At 41.1% G+C, this 19095-nt stretch overlaps 1 protein-coding gene across 1 annotated transcript; it reads left to right on the forward strand.

The window, feature by feature from the left end:
• Positions 1–1923: 1923 nt before the first annotated feature.
• Positions 1924–17346, forward strand: ttc39b (tetratricopeptide repeat domain 39B). The gene is made up of 19 exons (XM_039652288.2): positions 1924–2145; positions 5488–5522; positions 5603–5707; positions 7682–7813; positions 7886–7962; positions 8389–8456; positions 9437–9501; positions 10025–10130; positions 10230–10295; positions 10640–10748; positions 11612–11679; positions 12014–12073; positions 12145–12306; positions 12391–12482; positions 12565–12685; positions 12781–12892; positions 15142–15259; positions 15563–15679; positions 16399–17346. The coding sequence occupies exons 1-19, from the start codon at positions 2101–2103 to the stop codon at positions 16493–16495; spliced, it is 1755 nt and encodes a 584-aa protein (XP_039508222.1). The 5' UTR covers positions 1924–2100; the 3' UTR covers positions 16496–17346.
• Positions 17347–19095: the final 1749 nt, after the last annotated feature.

Consider the following 19095-nt stretch of genomic DNA (forward strand, 5'->3'; position numbering starts at 1 on the left):
GATTACTGAAGCATGTATATAATGTATATCTATTTTTATATAAATGTGTATATGTATATAATTTTAGAAGAAAATTTAAAATGGCACTTAGAGGCTTTGGCATCTGAACTCTTCATATACTCATTATATAATATAGTGTGTGTGTGTTTATATATTAGTGTTGTCACGATACTAGAATTTTTAACTTCGATACGATACCTTGAAAAATATCAATATTCGACACCACTGAGCAAATACTGACCACAATATTAAGGGGGATTTTTTTTTAAGCTAAATATAACGAGTCTAGAACATGACATGAGGGATACTTTACATGAGCAAAAATGTCCTGAGTTCTGTTTGTTAATGTTTTTTAATTGGACCAGGGCTAACATTATCTGTTGTATTTTTATTACCTGTCATCAAAGATTAAAATATACTGTAACATAAAATCACTTAACAGTATCAAATTGGAGGATGGAGTGTCAGTAATAATGTATAATAATAAAATTAAACATTAAGTTTTCAGTTAAAAGCATTTCATTATTGAATTCAGAGATGCCATTGTCTGTTCAGTTTAATTAGTATCTGTCTAATCAAACTGATGATAATCGCTAATGAAGGCAAATTGCAGAATTAAATAATAAAGTTAAATAGGCACAAGCTAATTTACATTTGACCACAGTTACAATATTTACTCGTCTCAAGATTCCTCAGTCAGATTATGTTAACTTTAAAGGAACACTCGGACTTTTTTGGGACTTCAGCCTATTCACCTTATCCCCCAGAGTTGAATAAGTCCATACATACCTTTTTCATCTCTGTGTGTGCTATAAGTCTGTTAGACGCACCCACCGCTAGCCTAGCTTAGCACAAAGACTGGATGTAAATGGTTGCAGCTAGCATACTAATCCAACTAAGTGACAAAATGACGCAAACATTTTCCTATTTACATGTTGTGATTTGTGTAGTCACAGAGTGTACAAAAAACAAGGTCACATGAGACAGACATCTTTTAACCATATAAATACTGGGAACTATATTTTCTGAAGGCAAAGCACTTCTAAATATGTGTGTGTGTGTGTGTGTGTGTGTGTGTGTGTGTGTGTGTGTGTGTGTGTGTGTGTGTGTGTGTGTGTGTGTGTGTATACAGAGTATATATGAAGAGTTCAGATGCAAAAGCCTCTAAATGCCATTTGAAATTTTCTTCTAGAATGGTCATTTTTATCAAGCTTGTATATTTAAGTTCAGTAATTTCACTTAAATGGCAATTAATAGGTAATCTTCATTGCCATTTAAGTGAAATTACTGAACTTAAATATACAAGCTTGATCAAAATGATCATTTTAGAAGAAAAATTCAAATGGCATTTAGAGGCTTTTGCATCTGAACTCTTCATATAGATGCATATGTGTATATATATATATATATATATATATATATATATATATATATATTTGTGTATAAACTGTACACGTATACAGTTTAGAATTGTTTCTTTTACATAGTTGCATATCTATCTATATATATAATATATATATATATATATATATATATAGATATATATAATATATATATATATATATATATATATATATATATATATATATATAGTGTGTGTGTGTATATACATATACACACACACAATATATATATACATACAGTGGCTTTAACAGTGTGTGTATGGCGAAGATGCAGCTCATGAATTATAACTCCTTGACGTCACGTGCCAAACTGACTGGCGTCTGTCTGTGGGCGAACCACCGAAGCGGACGAGGCGTGGCTCATGAATATTAAATTAGGTTATGTACTTGAAAGTTTACCAGGAGTGGACTCGATTCATATTCATGATCTGGACACATAATTCAGCATAATCGGGTTCAATGAACTTTAAGGAATCCGTTGCGTGACACGAAACCACGACGGCTTACAGCAACAATAACTGTAGCGATTATGGTATTTTTACGATCGTTACCATAGTGATTATGGAATGCCCCGCCCTACGTGACGGCTCCGTGGGCGTGTCCGTGCGGTGAGCAAAGCAGAACGTCAGAAGAACACGCACGGGTGCAGATGTCCGAGCGTTAACATTCCGCGCGGATCTCAGGGAAACACAGCGCCATGGCTCGGGCCGGTACCGGAGCGGACGGCGCGGACCCGGAGGAGGTGAGTGTCCAATATCTGCCCGCGAACACCGGCTGTATGTCCGAACCGGTCCAAACCCGGTGAGCAGACGAGCGCGTTCCCGTGCAGATGCTGACGGTTAACGCTTCCGGCCTCAGCGCGCTCCATAGAGCACTCCACTGTGTGTTTGTGTGTGTTTCCTCATAAAGTCACCAGCCACTGATTTAAGCACACACACACACACACACTGGCTCGGTGTGAATAACGAAACTGCAGTGACGTCATAAAGGTTACGCGTGCTGTTAATTTATTCACTCACGTTAAACTTTTTTTTTTTTGATGATGTTCGCCGCAGTATCGTGGGGTTTTTTTTTCGTTCTATGTAACTTATGTTTATTATAGCAATAACATGGTTACCGTCATGATTTTATTGTTTATGTGATCATAATAACAGTGAATGTGCGATGCATATCATTTCTTGATGGAAGCGTTTCCATGGCAACCAGGTGCTTCAGCTCGCTGGAAGACCACTTATCCTAAAACGCACACACACACACACACACTCATAACTGCACTGTGGTCATGTGTTGAAAGGCTTTTAGTGTGTGTGTGTGTGTGTGTCTGTATCTAAGCACTGCATGATGTTTATTTATTGATAAACACCCGAAGCAGTCGTGTGTGTGTGTGTGTGTGTGTGTGTGTGTGTGTGTGTGTGTGTGTGTGTGTGTGTGTGTGTGTGTGTGTGTGTGTGTTGCTCTTCTAGCAGCAGATCCAGTTACTGTTTTTTCCACTGCAGAGGAAACAGATGTTACTTCACACTCACTCTCTCACTCTCTCTCTCTCTCTCTCTCTCTCTCACTCTCTCACTCTCTCTCTCTCTCTCTCACTCTCACTCTCTCACTCACGCTGGTGAAAGAAGTGCACTCACAACTGAAAAACAAATCGTTGAACAAAAGGTTGAACAGGCGAGTGGAGGCGGTTTACAGTTTGAGACTGACGATAGCGTGTGTGTGGATGGATGGAGATGTTCAGGAGTGTTTGAGTTGAGTCCGTCATCTGGAGGTGTGTGTGTGTGTGTGTGTGTGTGTACTCTGGAGGACTTCCTGGATCAAGCGGAAGTTGGTTTCTTGAGCTCAGTTACGAGTGTACAGAAGTGTGGGATATGATGTCATATCAATACAAAATAGATTGCGTGTGAAAGAACTTGTTCCAGTAGATGCGTCGCTGATCTGAAGGAGAGGAGAGGAGAGGTGGGCCGTGTACAGGCCGCCACGCTACGGTGTCGTAGAGTTCTGGGAAACTTGAAGAGTCTGTAGGTTATTTGTATAGTTTGATTTACAGACATTATGTGTATTGCGTGAATGACGGTGGTTGGGCAGATATTGTGTTTTGCCGTACGGATCCGTTGCCAATGAAACTGCATTACCGCGACAGTGGGGCTCGACAGCCTCGGTCACATGGGTTGGCGCGTATGGTCGGGTCACGGAGAGATGGGGAGATGGTGGTTGGCTCTCAGCAGCAGGAGGGATGGAGAGGTCAGTATGCTGGGCTGACTTGAGTGGGTGACTCTGGGCGGCGAAGCAAGTGCATTCTGGGAGTTGTTGTCTTTCATCCACATAAGCCAAAATGACATTTTCTGGCTTTTCTCAGTCTAGAAAGCTCCAAATTCAAAAATAATTTCACATTTCTTCTACATAAATGACCCATTTTTTATTGTTTGCCCACAATAGAAAATAATTTACATTTACAGAATCACAACAAAGTTCTATTTGTATTACAAGGTGTACATAACATAAAAGACAGTAATAATTGAAAAAAAAATTAAATAACTACCACACATAAACAAGGTCACATTGACTTAGCATCCTTTAGATTGGAAGTTAAGGGAGTTCCTTTATATAATCCCAAAGGGAGGACCATGTGGACCAAAATCTGTCAGATTTTTTATGTTTATCGTAAGTGAGCTTTAAATGACCCATTTTAAATACACATTCATCCTTCCAGAGGTGAAGTATCCCTTTAATCTTAAAGAATCGCACTTTTTACCGGAAGCTGATAGTGATGAGAGATTGGGGATTGTGTTGTGAGCACACTGGAGTAGCCGTACTCCTTGATATAGTGTCAAAAGTAGAATTAGAAAACGTGCGCCGCCTTCTTGTAAAAGCAAAAATTGATGATGTTTTGCGTTTGTTAATATTTATGCTCCAAACAGAGGTGCAGATAGAATAATTATATTTAAAAACTGAGTGAATGTTTGAACATGTGAATGCGGATGAGTTTCTAATATTAGAGCTGACTGGGATAGCACAGTTGATTTTACTTCGGATAAGAGGCTGGTTATCAACACTTTAGTGGCACAGGCTCAATGTTTTGGATCCACCAATGGACTTTTAGTCGAGATCCAGCGAGTTCTTGTTGATCTTTCTGGACTGGGAGGCACTGGGTGAAACAAGCTGTTCTGTACACCAGTCCATGGAGGAGGACAGGGCCTAACCCAATTAAAATCCAGGAATGCAGCTTTTCGTCTAAAGACTGTCCAAAGGTTTCTTTACCTCACACACACGCACACACACACTCTTACACACAGGTTGTAAGTCTTCAGTGTTGGAAGGGTGTTAGTGGTTTTCCAGCATTCCAGTCACGAGTGACATGTTTGTTCAAAGCCACAATAGAGGTGTTTCAGGAGCTGAGAAACACTGAATAACTCTACACAAACACACACACACACACACACACACACACACACACACACACACACACACACACACAGATGTTCATGTTGGTCTCAGTGCTTTACTGAACAATACCAACCTTCGATCTTAATAATGAACCAGTAAAGGCTGTTAGTTGTTAGTTCATGTTTAGCTAATGTGGCGGTGCTTTTATTCACAATGTTTGTTTTTCAGTGCTGCACTTTGACACATTCAGTTAAATATTGATGACCGTAAATCATGTCTCTATTAAACACACACACACACACTTGAACATGAGGCCTAATGCATTATAACTGTAGAGTTTTCAGTGGGTCTGAATAATGCCAGCGTCTGTAATATATGTCAATTATTGCAAAAGACGGGGGAAGGGCTTCATATATATATATATATGATCTGTATTATTATGTAAATGATTACAGTGTGTATTATCGGATATTGTATATGTTCATATGGTGATGAAGCGTCAGGTTTGTGTGTCAGACAGACGGAGTTACATAACTGAGAATATATAAATAGACACAATCGTGTTAGTGAACCATCTGATCTGACAGAGAATGTGTGTGTGTTTCCGCACTGCAGCTGCTCTACATCTCACACACACACACACACACACACACACACACACACACACACACGCGTTTATGTTCATTATCTGTTGTGTTTGTTTCAGGACTGTTTTCAAGACGCGTTTGATCGCATCCCAGTGTGAGTATCACATCAGATCATCCCTATCAGGACCAGTCGGATAATGTGTCTGAATATAGTGTGTGTGTGTGTGTGTTCAGGGCGTCTAAGATGGACCTGCGAACGTCTATAGAGGAGTGCACCATGGCCCTCAACCTCGTCCTCAACAACAAGTTCTCTGAAGCCCTGGATCTCCTCAAACCCTGGTATGAGTCAGTGAGTGAGTCAGTGAGTCAGTGAGTGAGTCAGTGAGTGAGTCAGTGAGTGAGTCAGTGAGTGAGTCAGTGAGTGAGTCAGTGAGTGAGTCAGTGAGTGAGTCAGTGAGTGAGTCAGTGAGTGAGTGAGTGAGTGAGTGAGTCAGTGAGTGAGTGAGTCAGTGAGTGAGTGAGTCAGTGAGTCAGTGAGTGAGTCAGTGAGTGAGTGAGTGAGTCAGTGAGTGAGCGAGTCAGTGAAGTGAGCGAGTCAGTGAGTGAGCGAGTCAGTGAGTGAGCGAGTCAGTGAAGTGAGTGAGTCAGTGAAGTGAGCGAGTCAGTGAAGTGAGCGAGTCAGTGAGTGAGCGAGTCAGTGAAGTGAGCGAGTCAGTGAGTGAGTGAGTCAGTGAGTGAGCGAGTCAGTGAGTGAGCGAGTCAGTGAGTGAGCGAGTCAGTGAGTGAGCGAGTCAGTGAGTGAGTGAGTCAGTGAGTGAGCGAGTCAGTGAAGTGAGTGAGTGAGTCAGTGAGTGAGTCAGTGAGTGGGTCAGTGAGTGAGTGAGTGAGTCACGGAGTGAGTCACGGAGTGAGTGAGCGAGTCAGTGAGTTGGTCAGTGAGCGAGTCAGTGAGCGAGTCAGTGAGTGAGTCACGGAGTGAGTGAGCGAGTCAGTGAGTGAGTCAGTGAGTGAGTCAGTGAGTGAGTGAGTGAGTCACGGAGTGAGTGAGTGAGTCAGTGAGTGAGTCAGTGAGTGAGTCAGTGAGTCAGTGAGTGAGTCAGTGAGTGAGTCAGTGAGTGAGTCAGTGAGTGAGTCAGTGAGTGAGTCAGTGAGTGAGTCAGTGAGTGAGTCAGTGAGTGAGTCAGTGAGTGAGTGAGTGAGTGAGTGAGTCAGTGAGTGAGTGAGTCAGTGAGTGAGTGAGTCAGTGAGTCAGTGAGTGAGTCAGTGAGTGAGTGAGTGAGTCAGTGAGTGAGCGAGTCAGTGAAGTGAGCGAGTCAGTGAGTGAGCGAGTCAGTGAGTGAGCGAGTCAGTGAAGTGAGTGAGTCAGTGAAGTGAGCGAGTCAGTGAAGTGAGCGAGTCAGTGAGTGAGCGAGTCAGTGAAGTGAGCGAGTCAGTGAGTGAGTGAGTCAGTGAGTGAGCGAGTCAGTGAGTGAGCGAGTCAGTGAGTGAGCGAGTCAGTGAGTGAGCGAGTCAGTGAGTGAGTGAGTCAGTGAGTGAGCGAGTCAGTGAAGTGAGTGAGTGAGTCAGTGAGTGAGTCAGTGAGTGGGTCAGTGAGTGAGTGAGTGAGTCACGGAGTGAGTCACGGAGTGAGTGAGCGAGTCAGTGAGTTGGTCAGTGAGCGAGTCAGTGAGCGAGTCAGTGAGTGAGTCACGGAGTGAGTGAGCGAGTCAGTGAGTGAGTCAGTGAGTGAGTCAGTGAGTGAGTGAGTGAGTCACGGAGTGAGTGAGTGAGTCAGTGAGTGAGTCAATGAGTCAGTGAGTGGGTCAGTGAGCGAGTCAGTGAGTGAATCAGTGAGTGAGTCAGTGAGTGAGTCAGTGAGTGAGTCAGTGAGTGAGTCAGTGAGTGAGTCAGTGAGCGAGTCAGTGAGTGAGTGAGTCAGTGAGTGAGTAGTGAGTGAGTCAGTGAGTGAGTCAGTGAGTGGGTCAGTGAGTGAGTCAGTGAGTGAGTCAGTGAGTGGGTCAGTGAGCGAGTCAGTGAGCGAGTCAGTGAGCGAGTCAGTGAGTGGGTCAGTGAGTGAGTCAGTGAGTGAGTGAGTGAGTCAGTGAGTGAGTCAGTGAGTCAGTGAGTGAGTCAGTGAGTGAGTCAGTGAGTGAGTGAGTGAGTCAGTGAGTGAGTCAGTGAGTGAGTCAGTGAGTGAGTCAGTGACTGAGTGAGTCCGAGTCAGTCAGTGAGTCAATGAATCAGTGTGAGGCGAAGCTCAAGCTGAAGGTGGACGTTTATACAATTACAAGGTTTAACTTGCTGAAGTGTGTGTGTGTGTGTGTGTGTGTGTAGGTCTAAGGACAGCATGTATCACGCGCTGGGCTACAGCAGTATTATGGCCATGCAGGCCACCATGACCTTCGAGCACAAAGACATCCAGACCGGAATGGCGACCATCAAAGATGCCTTACAGACCTGCCAGAGGTGCGGCTCACACACACTGATGTGCTGAAGCTTCCGGACTCTGATGATCTGATGTTCTCCGTCTGTCCGCAGGTTCAGGAAGAGAAACTCAGTGGTCGGGTCCATTTCCAGCCTGCTGTCCAAACAGCCGTCAGACAGCCTGAGAGACGGTGTGTGTGTGTGTGAGACTCTGTACGGGTCTGAATGCGTTTGTGTGTGCACATGAACTTTAATGATGCCCCATTCTTAATCTGTAGGGTTACATATGGAGTTAATATTCCACCGAACAACCCCTCACCATGGCCCCCACAAATGCTCACCTTGCTCTGTTCTGTGATGCGCATTCGTGACTCTCCTGTTCGAACTCGTTCATCAAAATGAACGAATCTTTTTCCGAGTCAATTCGTTTGTTTCGTTCGTTGAATGAACCAAATGACTTGGAAAAAGATTCATTCATTTTGATTCGTTCAAGTTCGAACAGGAGAGTCACGATCATGTTTCTGCTCAAACACACCACCTCCATCTAACTTTGCACTTGGCACAGTGCAGCCAGTCAGTTCTTACGTGTGTGTGTGTGTGTGTGTGTGTGTGTGCAGAGGAGATGCATGCGGAGATCTGCTACGCTGAGTGTTTGCTGCAGAAAGCCACACTAACATTTGTACAGGTCAGTGACCCGTTTCACTTCAGTCCATCGTGTTTACGTCGGCTTGACTAATAACTTGGAAACAGTTTTTTCTTAGAATACGATACGATACTTCATTAGTAATCCAAACTCAACATGTTACAGCAGCAAAAACACACACACACTCGCACACAAACCAATGAAATCAAACAAAATACACACAAAAATAACGGTAACACTTTACAATAAGGTACATTAGTTAACATTAGTTACAATGAACTTCATTTATACAGCATGTATTAATCTTTGTTAATGTTAATTTCAACATTTACTAATACATCATTAAAATCATGTAACATTAGTTACTGCGCTGTGAACTAACATGAACAAACAACGAATGGCTGTATTATTATGAACTAACATTAACAAATGTATTGCGCATTGTTAGTTAATACATTAAAGTGTAAAGTGTTTCCAAAATAACATCTGCATGCGCCATGTGTCCGGCTATTCATATTACTAAACCATGCCTAAAATATAAAATCACGTCTTATCTATTTCAATTATCATAATATCAGTGAAATACTATTGTAGTTTTTAATATTTTAACTAGCTTAAAGTTTTTTATGTTGTATTTTATTTGTGTTATGGAAATGTTGTTTTTTTATGTTTGTTGTTTCAGGTTTAGTTAACTAATATTCCTGCTTAGCAAATAATCTTTTCTTGTTTGTTTTAAGCATAAATCTAATACATTTTACATGACGTTGAAAACAAGAGAAACTCTTTGCTCAGTGTTTCTTGAGTTATAAGAAAATTATTTTTATCCAGTGAAGTAAAATAATATTAACAATGAAATGTTTGCCAGAGGAATAAATAATATATTTCAATAATAAATCAAGATTTATGGAAGCTTGTTTCGTCCACATAATTAAGAGGCAATTGCAAGTTTACCCTTTCTAGAAACAAGCTTCTGTGATATTAAGAAATATAAGACATTCATCACTGCCTTCTGTTTATTTTAGGATGAAAACATGATCAGTTTTATTAAAGGAGGAATCAAAGTACGCACAAGTTATCAAATTTACAAGTGAGTCTGAAATCAACAATTAATGGATGGTTGTTGCCTGAATTAAACGTATGATTTAATATACTGCATGAAAGCTGTACAAATATTATATTTATATTATAAACCGTTTTTTCAATATATTATTGTATTTTAATATAACATTAAATAATATAAAATAATTCCATTCACGTTTATTTGTATAGCACTTTTCACACATGTACACATGGACGGTAAAACTGCTTTTAAACGAGTTATGCATTTCAGAAATGACCATATACAAATCACAGTTAGCAAAAAATGTATTAAACTATGTACAAATTACAATGAAGTAATGCATACTTGTTTGTTAAATGATTGACATTTATCTAATAATATTTAATACAATTTAAAATAATAGAATTTATACTAATATATGTTAATTTAATATAATAATTGATGATATATTTTTTGTGATCAACTGTTTTCAATAAATAATCAATTTAGTACATTTTGAGATAAAATACATTAGAACATATACATCTCTCGTGTGTGTGTGTGTGTTTAGGGACTGCCAGAGTGTGTCGAACATGCCTCAGGGAGTGGGCGGAGACTGCGAGGCTTTCAGACAGTTTGAGGGCGGAGTCAAGCTGGGGATTGGCTCCTTCAACCTGGTCAGTTCATGAGACAGGAAGTGCAGAAATGACCCAGTCATTGTACATGTGGATAAACTGGACTTGAAGTGATGCTTGAACTCTGACCTGTGTGTGCAGATGCTGTCTTTACTGCCGGCACGGATCCTTCGACTGCTGGAGTTCATCGGCTTCTCAGGGAACCGAGTGAGTAACTAGCGGAGAACGAATTTAAGCTTCACACTTCACTCCTTAACCCAAATACAAGTGTTTTATTGAAGATGTAATCTAGAGGTCGACCGAGGTGGGCTGTTCTCTGGCCGATATTTAGAAATCACGGCGGCCGATATTTAAATATGAAGCTTGCCCCATGTTTATAATCAACAGTATTGATATAACTCAATATGGCTTCAGTGTCTGAGGAAGAGTTTACGATCCGCTCGCTGTGAGACTGGGTGTGTGTTGCTCACTGATCGCCCAATCAATCGGTCGACCTCTAATGTAATCCACACACACACACACTCTCTAACGGGGCCGTTTCCCTCCCGCAGGAGTTCGGTCTGTCTCAGCTGCGGGACGGCGCCGCTGGTCACAGTCTCAGATCAATCCTGTGTGTGCTGACGCTGCTCTTCTACAACACTTACGTCTCTCTGATCCTCGGTAACCAGCGCTCAAACACACTTTTAGTTACAGAGGAAAACGCCATCAGAAAAATCAGCTATATTTATATTTATATACAAACGTTTCTGTTTGTTGGAGGGGGGGTTACGGTGCGGGGTTGTTTGGTGGAGGGGTCATGTAGAGGCAGACAATGCGAATCATTTGGCAAAATAGTGTATATATCAGTGTATTTTTAAATAATTTTATTAATTGTCTTTTTTATTTTATTTTAATGGTAATTTTTAGTCGTTGCATTGTGCTTTTGTCAGTTTATGTATTTTTTTAAATTGCTTATATTTATATTTCAGTTGCAGTTTTAGTTCATTTTTATTTATAAGTTTATATATTTTTTGTTTTTCATTAAATATTTGATTTAATCTTAATTTTAATTGAATTTAAACACTCTCACTCTTGTTTTGACAATAATGACCCTGATTTATATATATTTGAAATGTCTGTATAGTTATTATTGTTTATTTCAGTTTATTATTCAGAAATATGATAACAGTGCAACTGTAAAATTAGAATGCTAATATTTATATTTTTAGTATTGTCTTAATTTCTTCAATTTCAAACAATTAACAAGCTTTTATTTATTTATTTTAGATATTTTGTTAATATGATTTTTTTTATTTCACTGAAAATGAGAAATAATGCAATGGCAAGTTTTTGAATAATATATTAATTTCAGTTGAATATATATATATATATATACTTTCGAAGCTTCCAGTCTGAAAATCGTGGTAAAGTGGTGTGTTGTGTTCCAGACTTCTTGAATCTGCCGTGTTTGTGTTTATTGTGAAGTTGTCCTGTTCGTGCAGCTGCTGTTTGTGTCGTAATACTGAGTGTTTATTGTGTTTCAGGCACTGGGGAGGGAAACCTGGTGGAGGCCGAAGCTCTGCTGGAGCCGTACATCGAGAGATTTCCTCGAGTGAGAACCTCGACACACACACACACACACACACACAGATATGTGCAGGGCTCCTTGTTTTGTGGCAGCTTTGATGCATTTAACACAAATATGATGCTTGGAGCCCAGACAATCTTACACACACACACACACACACACACTCTCTCTCACTCATACTCTCATTCACTCACTGACACACACACACTCCCTTTCCTCAATGCACTTGAAGCTCACACTCAGCCCCGCCTAGATATTTGAAAGCCACGCCCACATCTGAGCATCCAATCAACAGCAAACGCATACTCTGTTCAGTAATCCGTCACTGTTTTCTTCAGCTTGTGTGTTTGTGTTGCAGGGCTCCATCATCCTGTTTTACTCGGCTCGGATCGCCCTACTGAGGGGAAACTTCGAGACGGTGAGGGTGTGTGACGCGTGTGCTCGTGTGTGCAGCGGTGGCTCGTGTGGTAATGTGTGTGTGTCCCTCAGGCGGTGGTGAAGTTCCAGGAGTGTGTCGGTGCGCAGCAGCAGTGGCGTCAGGTGCATCATCTGTGTTACTGGGAGCTGATGTGGTGCCACTCCTTCCAGCAGCAGTGGGCCGATGCGTACCGATACGCTGATCTACTGTGCAGAGAGAGCCGCTGGTCTAAGGTAACACACGCTCGCTCGCTCACACACACACACACACTTTCCCGAAGCATGATGAGTGTGTGTGTGTGTGTGTGTTGGTTTCAGGCCATTTACGTGTATCAGAAAGCTGCTATTCTGAGCATGATGTCGGAGGAGGAGGTGAAGGTGACTGGAGAGAGTATCGTGGATCTGTTCAGGTGTGTCTCTCGCTCGGTCCGTTCAGGGCTGTGTGTGTGTGTGTGTGTGTGTGTGTGTGGCTGATGCTATGGTGTTCCTCAGGCAGGTGGAGGGACTGAAGCAGCGTTTGGCCGGGAAGTCCATCCCTACGGAGAAGTTTGCCGTGAGGAAATCCCGGAGATACTCGGCGGCCGTGCCAGTCAAACTGGTGATCCCTGCGCTGGTGCGTCACACACACAGCTACACACACACACACAACAAATAAACACAAGTAAATCAAGAGGTCAGGAAGTCATGCATCTACGGTTCCTCACACAGGAAATGATGTACGTGTGGAACGGCTTCACCATCGTTGGGAAACGAGCGGATTATACGGAGAGTTTACTGGTGACCATCGAGCGAGCGGAGGAGCAGCTGCGCAACGATCCCAGTGAGTCACGATCAGATTAAAGGAGGAGTTCACTTCCGAATCTAAATATCTTGATCATTTATGTCATCCAAGATGTCCGGCCCCGAACAAGCGGAAGAGGATGGTGGATGGATGAACGAACTCAATGGATGGATGGATGGATGGGTGGATGGATGGATGGATGGATGTATTAACTCGATGGGTGGATGAACGAACTCAATGGATGGGTGGATGGATGGGTGGATGGATGGGTGGATGAACGAACTCGATGGATGGGTGGATGGATGGATGGATGGATGGGTGGATGGATGGATGGATGGATGGGTGGATGTATTAACTCGATGGGTGGATGAACGAACTCAATGGATGGATGGATGGATGGATGGATGGTGGATGGATGGGTGGATGAACGAACTCGATGGATGGGTGGATGGATGGATGGATGGGTGGATGGATGGATGGATGGATGGATGGATGGATGGATGGATTAACTCGATGGATGGATGAACGAATTCGATGGATGGGTGGATGGGAGAATGGATGGATGAAAAAACTCGATGGATGGATGGGTGAATGGATGGATGGATGGATGGATGAACGAACTCAATGGATGGATGGATGGATGGGTGAATGGATGGATGGATGCATGAACGAACTCAATGGATGGATGGATGGATGGATGAACGAACTCAATGGATGGATGGATGGATGGATGGATGGGTGAATGGATGGATGGATGCATGAACGAACTCAATGAATGGATGGATGGATGGATGGGTGAATTGATGGATGGATGAACGAACTCAATGGATGGATGGATGGATGGATGGATGGGTGAATGGATGGATGGGAGAATGGATGGATGAACGAACTCGATGGATGGATGGATGGATGGGTGGATGGATGGATGGATGTATTAACTCGATGGGTGGATGAACGAACTCAATGGATGGGTGGATGGATGGATGGATGGTGGATGGATGGGTGGATGGATGGGTGGATGAACGAACTCGATGGATGGGTGGATGGATGGATGGATGGGTGGATGGATGGGTGGATGGATGGATGGATGGATGGATGGATGGATGGATGGATTAACTCGATGGATGGATGAACGAATTCGATGGATGGGTGGATGGGAGAATGGATGGATGAAAAAACTTGATGGATGGATGGATGGGTGAATGGATGGATGGATGGATGGATGAACGAACTCAATGGATGGATGGATGGATGGGTGAATGGATGGATGGATGCATGAACGAACTCAATGGATGGATGGATGGATGGATGAACGAACTCAATGGATGGATGGATGGATGGATGGATGGGTGAATGGATGGATGGATGCATGAACGAACTCAATGAATGGATGGATGGATGGATGGATGGGTGAATTGATGGATGGATGAACGAACTCAATGGATGGATGGATGGATGGATGGATGGATGGATGGGAGAATGGATGGATGAACGAACTCGATGGATGGATGGATGGATGGATGGATGGGTGGATGAACGAACTCAATGGATGGTGGATGGATGGATGGATGGATGGATGGGTGAATGGATGGATGGATGGATGGGAGAATGGATGGATGAACGAACTCGATGGATGGATGGATGGATGGGTGGATGAACGAACTCGATGGATGGGTGAATGGATGGATGGATTAACTCGATGGATGGATGAACGAATTCGATGGATGGGTGGATGGATGGATGGATGAACGAACTCAATGGATGGATGGATGGGTGAATGGATGGATGGATGCATGAACGAACTCAATGGATGGATGGATGGATGGATTGGTGAATGGATGGATGGATGAACGAACTCAATGGATGGATGGATGGATGGATGGATGAACGAACTCAATGGATGGATGGATGGATGGGTGAATGGATGGATGAACGAACTCGATGGATGGGTGGATGGGTGGATGGCGTGTTCCTGTTTGTAAATGTAGGATAGGGCGAAAAACTCTTTCTCCTGCAGCTTCAAAATCACCATCGATTGTCCGACATTGTAGTTTTACCTTTTATTTAAAGAAAATATTTATTTTGTAAATTGCGTTTGACGTTCATTTTGTAAACACTAGGTCTGTACTTCCAGTTACATCACGTGTGACCTTTCAACCTGATTACGTAATGTGTGCAAGATGAAGATGAAATTGCAGTCAAAAGTGGTTTGTCAACATCAAACCTACGCTCTTGATGCAGTGCCCATGAGAAACAAACGTGTGTGTGTGTGTGTGTGTGTGTTTCAGACCCGTCTGAGTTTCACCCTGATGACCAGTGTCTGGTGCAGATGTTAAAGGGTTTATGTTTGAAACATTTGGGCAGATTACTGCAGGCCGAACTGTGCTTCACACAGGTGATCAGCAGGTAAACACACACACACACAATCACTTACACACTTTCAAACTGTAAAAGCATTGTGAGAGGGTTGTGAAAATGTTAAATTAAATTATAGTACATTAGTTCTGAATCTGATGTTATATCCACAACCAGCCGCGGCCTGCGTCACTCATTGACCACGTTATTTAACTCTATTATAGCCTGAAACTATCTTTTTTTTAACGTCTCATTGAAATTTCACAACAGATGACCTGTTATAAGATAAGATCTAGACTGTTTAGAATGAGGAAGAGTGTTTGCAGTGTTTTGATGATGACTGTGTGTTTGCAGTGAGAAGCGCATCCGTTACGATCACTATCTGATCCCCTTCAGCCTGTTTGAGCTGGGTTTACTCTACAAGCAACAGGGCGATTACATCAAGGCTACACGCTTCATCGAGGAAGCCAAGTGAGTCGTTTCACACGACACTGTTCACTTCAGCGCTAATCAAACACACCTGATTAAGACAAAAAGTGCTTCAAGCTTACTTTAAAACCACAGGAGTGTGTGTGTGTGTGTGTGTGCGTGTGTGTGTGTGTGAGAGAGCAGGACTGTATGTGTGTATCCCCTCTGAAGTCGAGCACAACTCCAAGCTTAGAGATTTAAATATTGGTCAGTTTTGTTCTATTACGAGAATTAAATGTCAGTCGATTTTCTTCCGTTTAGAGATTTGAATATCGTCTGGTTTTGTAAGTGAGAGTAAACGTATCAATGAAAATATGATCGTTTGTTATAAGTAAAAAAGAAAGCTGGTCGTCAAAGAGTCTGAGTTTGTCAAATTGAATTAATAGTCATTAAAGTTAAATAATTTATCCTTACTGTGGTTTAAAAGGACATCTAATGGAAAAGACATATGAAGAGTTCAGATGCAAAAGCCTCTAAATGCCATTTGAAATTTTCTTCTTTAATGATGTTTTTTATCAAACTTGTATATTTAAGTTCAGTAATTTCAATTAAATAACAATTAATAGGTAATTGCCATTTAAGTGAAATTACTGAACTTAAATATACAAGCTTGACAAAAATGATCATTCTAGAAGAAAATTTCAAATGGCACTTAGAGGCTTTTGCATCTGAACTCTTCATGTAGTCATGAAATGATTTGGGAGTTGATTGTGTGTTTGTAGGCTGAATTATAAAGATTATTCGATGGAGTCGCGGCTTCACTTCCGCATCCACGCGGCTCTCAGCAGTCTGAAGGGTTCTCCCGCTAACTCTCCGTGATGAAGGACGGCGTTCAGCACCAGCGTGACCTGAAGAGACAAGCACATCCCGAGCAGCTGCAGCCACATGTAGAGAAGCGCTTCACTGAACATCTCCAACCAAAGCCACTGTTCTGACATCATCACCATCATACCTGTCCCTCAGACCGCAGTCTGAACAATCTGACAACAGCTGCTTTAATGAATGTAACGTTTTACTTTAAAGACCAAATATGTGTGTGTCTGCTTGTGTCTTTCAGTGTGTGCCTCTGTTTGTGTGTGTGTGTGTTTCACCATGTGTCTTTAGCAGTGTGTTTGCATGGTCTGTCCACTGTCTTACTTAGAAGTTTAGATTTGATGCTCCAAGCAATTCATAAAAAAAATCGTTTGAAAGCAATAATGAACAGCCAACAACAATCATGCTGAGAACTATAATATATTGTGCAATAAATATTGTAAGGTGTTTTTTTTAAGGGTTTGTTGTGTGGTTCAAATTTAATTGATGTTAATTCTTATGTTTTTTGGGGTCGGTCGTATGTAGCGGGCTGGGACTGTTTCAGTGTGTGTGCATGTTTAATAAGTTCTATAAAAATCAAATACAGTTTATCCAATTTTACAAGTATAATTGTTTTCTTTATAATCCATAGGGATGTGCGTTTAATCCGAATCGTAATAAAATCAAGCCGTGAGCAGAAAGAAGTTATGGCGGGAAACTAAAAAAGCACAATTCTCTATTCCGATGTTGATTCCAGCTGAAAATACTATATACATTTAAAACATTAAGAGTAATGTAAAATAACCCTGCATATAATCTTCCTTGTATAAATTAACATGTTAATCCTTATTAAAGTTATACAGAAGTTGTTCATTCAAGATAGCGAGTGATTATTTCAGAGATTAGAAACACTGACAGGAATATTGGGGCTGTCGCTTTAATGCTGAACTGATCGTTTTATATCTACTGTTAATGTTCACTTAAGACATAACCGACTGTTTACAATGACTCTTTTTCGTTTACATAATTTTGAGTGAATGTGTTCAAGCGCAAGATGATCTGAAGAGCTTTTAAATGATGTAATGTTAAACAGTTTTTGTTTTTATGACTGCACTCAACTTTGAAAGGCACACCTTTAAATAAAATGTATAATTATTTATTACTCTTGTGCTTGAATAATTAAATTGGCAAGGCTTAAACTTCAGTGAGGAGCGTCCCAAGCGTCATGATCTCAAAACATTGCGTTGTAAGAATTCATAAAAGTGTTCAATAATATCGATCATATATTTCCCAACACTGAATTTTACTTTAATTTGGCATGTAAGTTTAGTTTTAGGAATATGGGAATAAAGTTCCTAAAATTTTAGGAAATGGTGGCGGACGCCATTAGCCAATAAAGCCGCTTCAAAAGTTTGTGTAAGAAAATATTGGTTCAAAATCGTGATTGAAATTGGAACCAATAGCCTATGGCTACTGATTTAAAAAAGCGCGGTAGGCCTGGTGTATTTTTTCCTATTACACAGCCTAATTCTGTGGTAAAATGTATTGAATATAATATACTCTATACTGATGAATATTATATCACTATCAACAGAATTTTACAGATATGTGCAATAAAAATAATATACAGATGGTTGTTACTATAAGCAGTTAGAGTTTACAGGTGAATGTACTATGAATATATATACAGATGGATTTAGTGCAAATCAAGTTGGACAAAAACTATCCGAGTAAAAGTACAGTGGGAAGTAATTGCATATTACGGCTAAAGTACGGTATTGCAAGTAAACATTGGTACTGTAAATAAACAGTCGGCAGTTTTTAAGGTCTTCAGGATCACTAGAAACATTTGATCAGGGTTGGAGCTAAACTCTGCAGGACAGTGACCCTGTTTAATATGTGGTTTATCTACAGCTTACTAATCATGTTGGGAATGGTATATTGTGTTGTGGTAAGCTCAGTGTTGTTTGTTAAACTTACCAATGCTGGATGTGTTGTAATTCAGAAATGTTTTCATCTGATGGAAAGAATTAGCTAAATGTGTTTGTGTTGTTAGGGAACATGTTTTATAAGAGCTTATAGGGCCTATATAATTACTTTCCCACTCTATCAAACACTCAGATCTACTTATGGATGATCGGCTCGTGGCCGCGGCGGTTTGGACAGATGATCGTTGGAATGCTTTTGTTTGTTTTTCTTGTTTTATTTCTGATCTGTGTTTAAGGTTGCTCTTCAGTGTTATCATCCGTTTTTTTAAATCTGTCAAGTAATCAACATAGTCCTTAGTTTTACATCAAGCTTTCCAGTTGTAGTGGTTGGAAACTTTTATGAATTAATTTAGCATTTGTAAGATTCATTAAGAGTGTAGCCTATAGATCTGATGTGCTCTCAAGCTCTGTTCAAGAAATTCAATTCGCTGGATTGAGTTATTATAGCGACTAAACATCAGAAATTCAACCATATCATTTGTATCATTAACAAACATATGAATTAGGCTACTTATTTCTGACTCAATACACAATTTAGCTGTTTTAATATTCTTAATATGTTTATTTTCTGTCAGCACTTTGAAATCTCAGTCCAGATGGATTCGTTTTATTTGAGACTCTGATTGAAATGCAAGTTAA

Source organism: Pimephales promelas, chromosome 20 (assembly GCF_988280905.1).
Source record: "Pimephales promelas chromosome 20, fPimPro1.hap1.1, whole genome shotgun sequence".
NCBI classification, from domain to species: domain Eukaryota; kingdom Metazoa; phylum Chordata; class Actinopteri; order Cypriniformes; family Leuciscidae; genus Pimephales; species Pimephales promelas.

Excerpts from the sequence above, each read along its gene's own strand:
- ttc39b (XM_039652288.2), top strand. The coding sequence starts at position 2,101 with ATGGCTCGGGCCGGTACCGGAGCGGACGGCGCGGACCCGGAGGAG. Across the intron at positions 5,708-7,681 it reads CTGGATCTCCTCAAACCCTG|GTCTAAGGACAGCATGTATC; the intron begins GTATGAGTCAGT and ends GTGTGTGTGTAG. Across the intron at positions 12,893-15,141 it reads GCAGCTGCGCAACGATCCCA|ACCCGTCTGAGTTTCACCCT; the intron begins GTGAGTCACGAT and ends TGTGTGTTTCAG.